Source organism: Nelumbo lutea, chromosome 8, assembly GCF_056320005.1.
Source record: "Nelumbo lutea isolate HS-2025 chromosome 8, American lotus-T2T, whole genome shotgun sequence".
Taxonomy (NCBI): domain Eukaryota; kingdom Viridiplantae; phylum Streptophyta; class Magnoliopsida; order Proteales; family Nelumbonaceae; genus Nelumbo; species Nelumbo lutea.
In genome coordinates this window covers 23,608,856-23,622,499 of record NC_142691.1, presented here as the reverse complement: position 1 = coordinate 23,622,499, position 13,644 = coordinate 23,608,856, and the positions used below count along the sequence as shown (strand labels likewise).

The 13,644-nt window shown below is 31.4% G+C and overlaps 1 protein-coding gene across 1 annotated transcript; it reads left to right on the top strand.

Moving 5' to 3' along the window:
• Window positions 1-3,273: 3,273 nt before the first annotated feature.
• LOC148843365 (uncharacterized) lies at window positions 3,274-10,849 on the top strand. Its single transcript, XM_088960020.1, has 6 exons — window positions 3,274-3,422; window positions 3,507-3,636; window positions 6,660-6,829; window positions 7,437-7,743; window positions 10,259-10,422; window positions 10,527-10,849. Exons 1-6 carry the CDS (start codon window positions 3,404-3,406, stop codon window positions 10,688-10,690), a joined length of 954 nt encoding a protein of 317 aa, XP_088816146.1. The 5' UTR covers window positions 3,274-3,403; the 3' UTR covers window positions 10,691-10,849.
• The last annotated feature ends 2,795 nt before the right edge of the window (window positions 10,850-13,644 follow it).

Sequence of the window (13,644 nt, the reverse complement as noted above, 5' to 3'; positions counted from 1 at the left end):
GAATTATTTAAATATTATAACGAAATTATATACTAACTTTAAAATATTTATTCAAAACACAAAAATTAATTATAAAATATTTAATAATACTCATATTATTAATAATTCTATGTTTTTGCAAAATTAATCATAAAATTATGTAGTAACAGTATAAATTATAATTTTATGAATTATTCAATTTAAATTTTATAAAAATAATAAAAATTTAACATTAAAATATAAAACATTATTTAAATATTTCACTAAGTAAATATCTTAAATAAAAAATATTAAAAATAGATAAATAATTATATAGAAAAATATTTCATATTACATAACAACATTGAAATAAATATTTTAACTAGTTAAAATAACAAAATTATGTAATCAGTTTAAAATAATTCTTAAAAGTAGAAAATAATCATAATAGATTCCATAATATTCATATTAATAATAATTAATTATTTAAAGAAATTAATGGAAAATTATGTAATAATATTACTAATTATAATTTTATGGATTATTAAATTCAATAAATAATTAATATTTTAAAAATTAAATAACAACATTATTTAAATAACTAATTTCACTTATATCAATGAATAATTATAGAAAATAGCGTTCAAAAAAATTATATTTATGAATAATAATTTTAAAATAATAGTGTACATTAATTATATATTTATATATACTAAAATTAATAGTTATTTTATTTTTTGCAATTATTTATTGTATTTTTGATAAATATGTTTTCAATAATCATTTATAAATCTATTTGTGTTTTGTTATTTAACATTAAATTGTTAATAATTATTGGAGATTTAAAAAACTATTATTTAACTTTTGAATTTTAATTTATTGTATTTTTGTTATAAATTTAGTTTCAGTAATTATGCATTTTTTATAATTTATTGATTAATATTTATTAGAGATTAAACAATTATTTGAGATTACACTATTTATTAACTAATTTAATGTATTTTAGTATTTATTATATTTTTATTATATATCTATTGTATTTTTATTATAAATTTATTTTGAATAATTGTGTATTTTTGCTATAAAATTTCAATAATTATAGGAGATTAAACTATTGTTATTTATTAGAGATTAGAATGTTAATTTAATTGAAATTAGGCGTGTTCAAGGATTGGTTCAATTTGGTTGTAGGCTGTTTCGCCAACCAAATTGACATAGTTAGGTTGAGAGTTTGTCACCTGAAATAATTTACCATTAGTGAAAACATGCCAACTCGGATTAAATTAGTTTGGGTCTATTTTCGATTTGGTTTGTTGGTTCAAAAGATTTAAACTTAAAAAAATAAATTTAAATTTAATAAATTACAATGGTTTTATCAAAAAATTAATTTGATGACATAAAATATCTTAGGCTAAGAAATATGGGAATTTCTCACTCTTCTAAATTAAAAAATTATATTTAAAACATAAAATATTAATATATCTATGGTCTGGTCATTTCAGTTTTGGTCGGTTTACTAATGGACAAATCAAAACTAACCTAACTTGGTCGAGTTGGAAAATTACTAAACCAAAGCCGATTGGAAACACTAGAAAACCGACCAACTCAGATCGAGTTAGATTGGATTGGTTATTAAAAAATTAAAGTATAAAACAATAATAGTGTACATTCATTATATATATATACTAGAATTATTAGTTATTTTATTTATTTTTTGATAAAAATATTTTATTTTTTATTTAATAGAGAATTGTGAATAGTTATTGTAGATTAAACAACTATTATTTAACTTTTGAAATTTAATTTATTGTATTTTTGTTAAAAAATTTATTTTTAGTAATTATATTTTTTTAACTTATTGTTTAATATTAATTAGAGATTAAACTATTATTTGAGTTTGCACTATTTATTAACTACTTTAATATTTTTCCAGTATTTATTATATATTTTTAATTGTTGTATTTTGATTATAAATTTATTTTCAATAATTGTGCACTTTTTAATATAAATTTTCAATAATTATTGGAGATCAAACTGTTGTTATTTATTAGACATTAGGCTATTAACTTAGCTGAAATTAGGAGTGTTCAAGGATTAGTTCAGGTTGTAGGTTATTTCGCAAATCAAATCGACATGGTCTGGTCGAGAGTTTGTCACCCGAAACCGACTGGCCATTAGTGAAAATCCACCAACTTGGGTATATTTTCAGATTGGTTTGTTTGTTCAAAATATTTAAACTTAAAAGTTAAATTTAAATTTAATAAATTATAGTGGTATTATTAAAAAATTAAATTTATGATTTAAAATATCTTAGACTAAGAAACATGGGAATTTCCCACTTTTTCTGTATTAAAAATAAATATATTTAAAATATAAAACATTAATATATATCTACAATCGGGTTAGTTCAGTTTTGATCGATTTACATGCTAAGCCAAAACTGACCTAATTTGGTCGAGTTAAAAAATTGTTGAACCATAGTCGATCGGAAATAGTAGAAAACTGACCAAGTAGGGTCAATTTCAATCGAATTGGTTATTAAAAAATTAAAATATAAAACAATTATATACTCTTATGAATTTTTGTTGTTTAGTTTTCAAATAATAAAGCCCATGATTCACATGGGTCCCTGCTAGTACATTATAACTAAAATGAGCTAAACATGACTTTAATATTATATTTTATGAACAAAATGAATTAAAAATAAATTATAATAAGAACTTGAACCTATGACAATTTAGTGAAAATACAACTTCAATGATAGATATAATATAACTTTTAAGTACATATGAACATATATTTAAATCGAATCAAATTAGATTATATCAGATCGGATAGGGTGAGATCCATATTTGATCTAATTATAAATGAATCGAATCCAGATCACCCTTTAATGGGATCGAATTTGAAAACGAATTTGGATAATCGAATACCTTTTGCAGCCCTATCCAGAAACCTCAGGTGAGGGTTTTGTATTTTACCCATTGAGTAATTTCATTGCTGAACTGTCTGCATTTCATTTGGAGGTTCACAAAGTGCTGCGACCAGAGGTGCTGTTATGTTGGTATAACCTGGGTTTTGGAGCGGTTGAAGATATACAGTCCCTGTATGCTGTATCCACATTCATTCTCACGCTTGTTAGGTAAAGAATTTAGCATCACACCAAGCAATGGCCTCTAAGAGAGGTTTAAGTACATTAATTTGTTCTATTCTTTTCTTGTTTATGCTTCTTCTTTTTTTATTTTGCTTTGGTTGGAAGAATTTAATCTATTCTAAGCTATAAATTAGGATTAAGTTAAGTGAAGAGGCGTAAACAAATCATATCGAAGAGTTCTTTTCTCGTAACTCGTTCTGCAATAACACTGTGCATGCATGTTTTAAAGCTCAAATTCGCATTCTTCTGCTGTTAATAAATTACAAGTTTTGGATACTTTTAGCAGCAAATATGACCCGAGAAGAAGAAAGTAAGTTCCTTGCACTAAATACGATAATTCATTTGATTTCATGTGCTCACATGTAAAAAAAACTTTTTCCATATTTATTTTCAGGAATTCAAAGATCTTTTAGGAAGGAAAAACCAGCACATTATACAGTTAAGATTAAATCATTCTCCTCAGTTTTAAATTCTTCGTTGGAAAAATATGTGTGTGGCGATTTTGAAGCTGGAGGTTACAAATGGTAGGCTTCCAGTTTAATCTTTATGATTTTTTATTGTAACTTATTTAGGTAGAATTAATTAGTATTGCACTGAACCCGGATCAGTACAGTTACATACTTGTATATATATCATGGTTTTGAAAACCAAACTGGACCGGACAGTCAGACCGGTTGGTTCAGGAACTGATCAGGTAACCAATTCTGTTTTACTCTAAAATTGCTCATGGGCCAAAAACCGTTGATTTGGTCAGTGACCCGCTAGCTCGGGCGGTTGAACCATTGACCTGTAAATCAGGACAATGGTTTTTTGCCAATTTTTTATAATGTTTTATTTTATTTTTTAAATCAGAACAGGCCTGACCATTTGACCCAGAATCTGGTGACCAGAATGGTTCTGTGTCCAGTGCTGTTTTTAAAACCTTGATATATGTATATAGGGTCCATTCGATTTGCAGTTGGAATCGGAATTGGAATCAATATCAAAATCCTTTGGAACCAGAATTGAAATGGTCTATTCCCATAGTCTGTCTGTTTGGTTCAGATAAGAATGTGTATAGGATTTAGAATTAGCAGGAATGGGACTTTATTCCCAAGGAAAAGATAAGGAATAACCATTCCCTCAAATGAGGAAATGTCATTCTAGCAAGAATGGAGATGTGATTCTAATTTCACCCAACCAAAGAGTTAGAATCAGAATAGCCCATTCCAATTCCGATTCTGAATCCTTATTCCTGCGAAACAATCGGATCCATAATATATTATCAATCAATGGAGTTTGAATTGACTCCCCCCACAGGCTGTATGCCCCACGGCATATTCCCAAGGACCCCAACCATGCATTGGGCCCATGACAATGAATGGATGGTGGGGATACATTATTTGGGCTTGTGCTGTGGGGAACATTATTGTCTCTCATTCATGGTGCGACTTGGGTCTGGGTTTCGCATTAAAGCCCAAATTAAAAATCTATAGATTGGGCCTGGATCCAATACTTAAGTCTGACCTGATTCGAGCCTGTGTATAAAAATTTCAAACCTGGGATGTGGGCTGAGTTGGCTTAAAATTCACATGTCAAGATGAGGAATCAGAACCAAACCATTACATGGATCCCGATTTAAAGAATTATTACACCAAATTTAAATAAAAATTATTTAATTAAGGGTAATTAATGGAAGAGGATGATAGCATATATAAGATTAGGGGTTGCAATTGGGTGGATTTGGGTTGAACTTCAATCCAACCCATCTGACCTTATATACTATTAATGATCCATTTAAATAAAATTAATCAATCTAAACTGTCTTTATGCGGCCCATTACCCTCATCATAAGGCCATGTTTGGGAGTGCTTAAAAATAAGTGTTTATTTGGTCCAATAAGCACCTATTGGTATTTGGAAAATAAGCCCGAAATAAGTATTTATTTTAAAAATAAGGACTTATATTTTAAGCCTAAATTTCCAGCTTTTTTTTTTTAAGTGCATATACAATAAGCACTTATTCAATTTTTTCTTCTAAAATTATCCATAGTTGAATTTTAAAATACCACTTATAAAATTATCCCTAATTGAATTTTATAAAAGTATTTTTATAAAAGTACTTTTATGAAAGCATTTTTATGAAAACACTTTTACAAAAGCATTTTTATAAAAGTACTTCTATAAAAGTACTTTTATGAAAGTTTTTATAAAAGCACTTTTAAGAAAGTACCTTTATGAAAGCTATTTTACGAAAGTACTTTTACAAAAGCACTTTAAGAAAGCACATTTGTGAAAGCACTTTTTGTGAAAGTACTTTTATGAAAGCACTTCTATGAAAGTACTTAAAGAAAGCACTTCTACAAAAGTACTTTTATGAAAGCACTTTTACGAAAGCACTTAATGAAAGCACCTTTACGAAAGCACTTTTGTGAAAGCACTTGTATGAAAGTACTTTTAAAAAAGCACTTTATGTTCATAAAAGTACTTTCATACAAGTGCTTTCACAAAAGTGCTTTCTTAAAAGTATTTTCGTAAAAGTGCTTTCATAAAAGTGCTTTCAAAGGATATATTTTGAAAATTTAAAAGAAAATGAAGGACAAAATAGTCACAAATGCTTATTTAAGTGCTTATTAGAAAAAAAGACTACCAAACACCCAATATAAAATAAGGGCTTATTTCAAAAAATAAGCACTAGAAAAAGTTGGGTGCCAAATGCAAGTAAGTGCTTATTGGAATAAGCATTTGTTTTTAAGCACTTATTCAAAAAATACTTATTTTTAACTTAAGCACCTCCAAACATGACCTAAGTTATAATAAATTTGAGTTTTGTGAAAATTACTAAAGTAACTACTAATTCTCTTTTGATAACTTAAGTAAACATGGCTTAGGCTGCATTTGGCATTCCTTATTTTAAAGACTTATCTCATTTTTACAATTAAAAATTCAGTATTCATAGGAGGATTTTAAGGAATGAAAAGGAGATAAATCCATGCCAAATGCAGCCTTAATGGTAAAGGCTTGGGTATGAAATTGCCAAACCCTATATGAGAATCACTAGATTACTCGACAGCAACGATAACAACAATTGTTGTTAGTATTGCAACAACTTACAATTTACAGAATTAGACACCATCCAATGGTTGAAAAGCTATTATTAGAATATCAAAGACAGTATACAAATCAGATGGCAAACAATTGTTTGATCCTGATGAGTTTAGCTGAAATCTTAAGCTAATCTAGTGGCTTCTTAAGATTATGAACTTGTCTCAATCATTTTGGTGATGTAGCAAAATTTCAATTAGTCTGGATTGTCCAAATAATGAAATAAATAGATCATCTAAAAAATTTAGGTCATAATAGTGGGCTCCCAAGAAAGGAAAAATAAAAAGAAAGCGATAGTTGATTATCGAAGCTATATTTCAACTGATGACAAATTCTTTTGCAAATTAAAACCAATTTTATGAAAACATTTTAGATTATGAAATGCTGAAGGATGATTCATTTAAGTTCTTCCCCTTGCAACTTTTGAATTATGATCAAACCCAAATGAATTGTTTTGATTGTAGGAGAATAACTATTTATCCAAAAGGAAATGTGGAAAGAAATGGGAAAGATCATCTCTCTCTCTATTTGGCAATGTCTGAGGCAGATTCTCTGCCTGCTGGTTGGGAACTTTATGTGATACTCAGATTATTTATCTATGAGCAATTTCTAGATAAATTCTTGATGGTGCAAGGTAATTTCTTCTCTTCTTCTAATCATGCATGATGCTCATTTAAATGTGTTATAAAAGAATAATAATATCATCATCATCATTATCACCTCTGACTTGTTTCATCATCTTTTATATCCATTCAAGGTTCTTGTCTTGAGTCAAATTTACTTACCAATTTACAGCCTGATCCAATACATTAAAACCTTAACCCCAATCCACTCTGCAACCTGATGTATTGATTGAAACCCAACTAGTTCAACCGGCAAAAAGAGTGGCCTTTAACCTGAAAACCATCTAGGCAATCAGTTCTATTCAACCTTAACCTTGTCCTTGGCCAAAATCTTTTGACTTGGTCAGTAATTTGCTGACCTGGGCAGTTAAACCATTAACCCATTCGACTTGGACAATGATTTTTGACCATTTTTATTTTAATTATTATTTTATTTTTAAAGTTAGAACAGACCATCCAAATGAACTAAACATTAACCGCTGACCTAGAAACAGATGACCAAAGCGGTTTTGGTTCCGAGTAGATTTTTAAAACCTTGTTACATCCTGCTTTCATCTTCCTCTCAACCCCTTCTACATTTGTTTCTCTACTTACAAGTTAACATATTACTGTGCCTAGATTCCCATGGCAAGACAAGGCGCTTTCATTCCATGAAGACAGAATGGGGTCTCCCCCAATTCATGTCCCTTAATACTTTCAATGACCCTTCTCGTGGATACCTAGTTGAGGACACTTGCTACTTTGGGGCTGAGATCTTCATTTGTGGGAAGAATAATTGTGCAGAAGGAAAAGCAAAAGCTGGGGAATGTTTGACAACGGTCAATGAACCCTTGAAATATATCCATACCTGGAAGATCATGAAGTTCTCCAGGCTGGTTGATAAAAAATATTTCTCTCAAGTTTTTACTGCTGGAGGTTATCAATGGTAATTTTTGCCCTTTCAAAATGTTTTTTTAAATAGTTCTTTCTAACATGTTATATTTGTGGGTTCGACCATGATACGGAAAAGATATAATATCTGAAAAACAACTGACCAATAAACCAGAATCATAAATGTGATAGGGAACATGATGTTATTTATCAAAATTCATGGGTGGGTTTGGATTACTCAAAACTTTTTCCATACCATATCCTTTTTGCATCATAGATTTTCTCTAAATTTGTAGTATCATCGGTGCTTTAAAAACCTACCTAACTCATTTTTCCCTGTGTCGTGAATCAGCAATTCAACCAGGACAATAACGCTATCATCATATAATATTAACAGAGACCCATGCAATGCACAGGACTTGTTAAGTGAAAGCTAAACAATATAAATGCATAAGAGTAGACAATTTTTTTATGTTTTAAATTTTAAATAACTAATATTATTTATATTTTATATACTATTAATATTTTTTTATAATACAAAAATAACAATAATTAATTGCAGCTAAATTAATAGTCAAATCTCTTACAAATAACAATAGTTCAATCGCTAATAATTATTGAAAATTTATAATAAATATACAATAAATAACTAATAAATATGCAATAAACACAATAATTATGAAAATTACAATAAATAGCAAAAACATATTAGATTAATCAATAAATAGTGTAATCTCCAATAATAGCTTAATCTATAATAAATATTAATCAATAAATTATAACAAAAAAAAGATAATTACTGAAAATAAATTTATAATAATATGCAATAAATCCAATCAATTAAAAAATTAAATTTCAAAAAATTAAATAGCAATAGTTTAAACTCCAATAATTATTGATAATTTATTATTAAATAAAAAAATGAGAATAGATTGATACACAATTTTTGAAAAAATATTTATCACAAAAATTCAATAAATAATTATTAAAATTAAATTAAATATTAATTTTAATATATATATATAATAGATATAGATAAAGATTTTAAAACTATTATTAATAAATATTAATTTTTCTAAAAAATATTTTATAGAATTAAAAATTGATATAAGTGAAATAATGTTTTTAATATTAGTAAATTAATAATTTAAATTATTATTCTATTTTTATTATTATAAAATATATTTTTGAAAGCTATTACATATTTTTGTTATTTGGAAGCTTCAATACATCTAAATTATATAATCTATTTTAATTATTTAAATAACATTTAAAATCTTTTAAATTATTTATATTTTATATTCTTATTATCAAACATTATTAAATCTATTATAATTTTTTTTTGTTTTTGATAAATTTTTTAAAGTTATTAAATAATTCCGTTCTTTAATCTATTTTTTTAAATATTGAAAATATAATTTGGTTATTAAATTTTGCAATATTTCAACTATTTAAAATTTAATTATCTACAATATTATTTAGCTATTTAATTAATTTTATTGTTTAAAATTTTAAAATATTGAATTCTAATATTGTGAAATATATTATAATTATTTTTCAATTTTTAAGAAAAACTTTAAGTTTATTACTTTACTTTGTTATTATAACTATTTAAAACTTTGTTATGTTAAATATTTCATTATTTATAATATTTAGTTATTTATTTATTGAAATAATATATAAAATATTTAAAAGTTGTTGTCATTTAAATTTTATTTATTTTATAGTTGTGATATAATATTAAATATTTTGTTATTGAAATATTTAAATAATATTTTTATTGTTTAAATAATTTTATTATTAAATTGAATAATCCATAAAATTATAATTTATACTTTTATTATATAGTTTTGTTATAGTATTTAGATAATTCTTAAATTTTTTAGTTCAAATATTTCTTTAGATAGATAGGAATGAAAAATGGGACAATGGATTAATACAATTAGAGATAATTTAGAAGAGAAACTCTCTCTTATGTTGTAGCTAATTTAGGAGATAAATAGAAATTAAAAATAATTAGAGACAATAGTGTCATGTGGCTAGACATCATTTGAACAACTGTCTTTGAAAAGGAATAAGGGGTTTTTGTAGTTCAGTCTACCCTTAGGGTGGAGATAAGATTTATAGGAGTGGACTGAATCCTGCCTGTGGATTGATGCCAAATTCATGGATAGGATGTGGTTTATAGGGCGGGGGCTACTAATAGACTAGGAGTGGCCTGCAAATCGGATTTTTGATGTGGATGCAGTCCACTTATCCCCCCTCAACTCTCCAATTCACATTTGTGCCCAATATAGCATGCCCAAAAAAGCCCCACAGGACATCCCAATCATACATTGAAAACATCTCCCATTGATGAATAGGGGATATGTTCCCAATGCACACTGAGATGTGCAAGTGGGAAGTTTCTAGGGTAAAAACGCAGATGTGAATTCCCGCCCTCCCAACCCACTTTAGGTTTTGACCCCTTCAAACAAATTCCTCACTCCACTTATAATATTAAGTATTCATTTTTCAGCTGGGCCATTGGTGTGCTTGTCCGCTCACAACTGCATTTGTGTGAACTTCAGGAAAATATTAGTCTTCCCAAATGGTTTTGGATCGGACGAGAACAGAAGCCTTTCTTTGTACTTGATTATGGCTGACAAAGAAACCCTTCAGCAACAGACGGTGCAAATTGAATTTGTCTTACGTGTTAGGGACCAAGTCAGTGGCAAACACTCTGAAAAGAAAGGTGATTTAAGGCTTTATGATTGTTTGTTTTATAAATGTACTCGAAAACAAATTTGCTTCTTTCTTTGTCTTCTTGTGAGATAGTTTTTGACATTTCTTTTGCAGCTAATCATGGATTTAATTCTTGGGGCCATGTATGCGGATGGATAAGCTTCATGCCACTCAGTGATCTCAACGACCTATCAAATGGCTTCCTAGTGGACGACGTTTGCATCATTGAAGCACAACTCACTTTACCCGCAGTGGTTACTAATTCATCTCAAAATTAGATTAGGACTTCTTCACTCATCTTGATTATTTTCTCCTATCCTTTGCGTGACAAGTCTCCTGTTGTAAATATATTTAATAACAATAATGCTGGTTTGACAGTACAGTTGTAAATATATATTATGCTTAAAATATAATAATTTATGTTATTTGAATTATAACATTTATTACATATTAAACATAAGGTGTTTAAATAGGTTTAAAGCCCGGCCTGACCCATGACGCAGATGCAGATTCGATTCCTTCAACCATTGATTCTAGGAAAAGGAGGGTTATTAGTGATGAGTATCACCAAATACCAATTAACCAATATAACAACATGAAAAACCGCATTAATTAGCTTGGGTAATGCAAAGTTGAAAACTTAATGCGGGATGCTCCAAAGATATGATTGATCAATCAAACCCTCTTCAATTTTGACCAATCAAAGAAATATCACTTTTATGATATCGGTTGATTAGTTTACAAGTTTTTCCAATATCATGTCTCTCCGATTGAATCGTCTCAAATCTTGATTGGAGTAGACGGAAAAAAACTCTTATTGAATGGACAATTTTCAAAAAAGTGGTAATAGATCAGGTGACATGTATCATTTAATTGGTCAAAACTCTTCCAATATCATATTTTTTTGGGAGCATAGATTTTCAGAAACATCCAAATCCAGTTTTCAAACTATTAGGCTTGACAAGTTTTGAGCCTGATCCTGAAATATTGGGCTAGCTCGACAAAGATCCACTAATAAATAAGCATCAATCCAATATAACCCTGCACTGAAAAGTAGTCCATGCTCGACCTAATCGATTTCAGATTTTTTTGAAAACTATTGGGAGGTTTTTATTAAAGTAAAACCTTAGGAGAGGTTTTTATATGATTGTTAGAAACTTGAGATTTTTATATTTTACTCTTAATTAATTCAAAATTTATAGAGTGCAAATACATATAAAATTTTATACTCTACGTATTTGTATTTATACTCCTTTCAATTGAGCCTTACGTGAATTGCTTTCATTTCCATCATTGGCACACCTATGTATCATTTCAGAGTCACAAGGGAATGCTGTGACCACAGTCACAACAGATGTGAACTCTACCAACGTTGGCTGAATGTCTGAATGCTACAATTAAGTACGTTGGCTGAATGTCTGAATGCTACAATTAAGTACGTTGGCTGAATTTCTGAATGCTACAATTAAGTGCGTTGTCTAAAAGATGTACGTGACATGTTAGTACTTCCACGTGTTCACCCAAAGTTGAGGAATCCCGCATGGTGAGACGAACTAACTGCGCTCGGCCTAGCGCGCCTCCTGCGCGAACTGCGCACGGCCTGCCCGAGTTGCGCGACCTGGCCAACCTGGACCAGCCTAGCGCATGATCCGGCCAAGGCGCCCACCGACAAACCTGGCCTAAACACTGACCCGCCGACTAACACAGGCGTCAGCTTGACGACCTGGTCTAGACACTGACCCGCCGACTGACACAGGCGCCGACCTGACGACTTGGCCTAGACACCGACCTGGCCGCCTGACACAAGCACCAGCCTGACGACCTCGAGGAGTTCACCATCGTACCCTGGTTCTGACAGGATGCGACGAGTCTTACCGTTTGGAGGCTTTTCACCCACCTAACCCGCGAGGACTCCGGTATATAAAGACCTCACCCCCCAAAGGGGAGGGGGATGGAAAAAAGGGAAGTAATACATGCTCTCTAACTCTCTCATATTATCTTCAAAGCTCTCTACAATAAGAGTGCTAACTTAAGCGTCAGAGAGCCCCCACCGGGAAAATACCCCCGGGACCTCTGATTCAATTCTCGTAGGTCCTTCAACTCCCGCCGCTTACAAAGAGGAGGAAAAGATGGAGTTCTCGCAGGTCTTTCAGCTCCCGCCACCTACAAAGAAGAGGAAAAGATGAAGTTCTCGCAGGTCCCTCAGCTCCCGCAGCCTACAAAGGAAAGAAGACCACCTCATGCTGAGGGCAGTCGGATTGCGCCGCACCAGGGAGCTCCAGCATTCTCTAAGTCATCGGCTGCCTAGTAGGCAGTCCGCCACCAGGCAGTTCGCCACCGAGCAGCTCGCCACTGGGCAGTTCACCACCAAGCGACTCGCCACCGGGCAGTTCGCCACCAGGCAGTTCACCACCGAGCAACTCACCACCGAGCAGCTCACCACCAGGCAATTCGCCACCGAGCGGATTGCCACCGGGCAGTTCACCACCAAGCAGTTCACCACCGAGCAGCTCGCCACCGGGCAGTTCACCACCAGGAAATTCGCCACCGAGCAGATTGCCACCGGGCAGTTCGCCACCAAGCAGTTCGCCACCAAGTAGTTCGCCATCAGGCAGCTCACCACCAGGCAGTTCGCCACTAGGCAGTTCACCCCCAGGCAGTTCTCCACCGAGCCGTTCGCCAGTAGGCAGTTCACTACCAAGTAGCTCATCACTATGGCACGCCACCACCGGGTCAAATAACGGGGTACTTAGCCAAAAAATTTTACATCACAAAACATTGGCACGTGGCCAAAAACGGTTACATCAATTGGCGTCGTCTGCGGGAACACGCTACAAAAAGCTAAGTTCTCATCCTACAAAAGCTAAGTTCTCATCTTGCCAAAACTAAGTCCTCACTTTTTAGAAATTGAAGCTATCGCTTAATAGTTTACATTTTTTATGAACTCAGAGACTATGCAAGGAGCTAACGGACTAAGTAGCTCTACCAACCTTACTTTCAATTCAGATAATGTCACATCAGTCCTCTCCGCAAGGTCCCCCCTACAAAGATGAGCTCTTCGTGGCTTCCGCGGGAGTTGGCGGCCAACTGACTAGATAGGCGCCCTTACTGGTCAAGCCTTCCAAGGCTCCCATGTGAGCTGGCAACCTAAAGTTAGTAGTGCTGCCCCCAAAGGTCGAGCCCCTAGTAGCTTCTTGTAGGAGTAGGTGACCGGCATTACGAAGCTGATGCA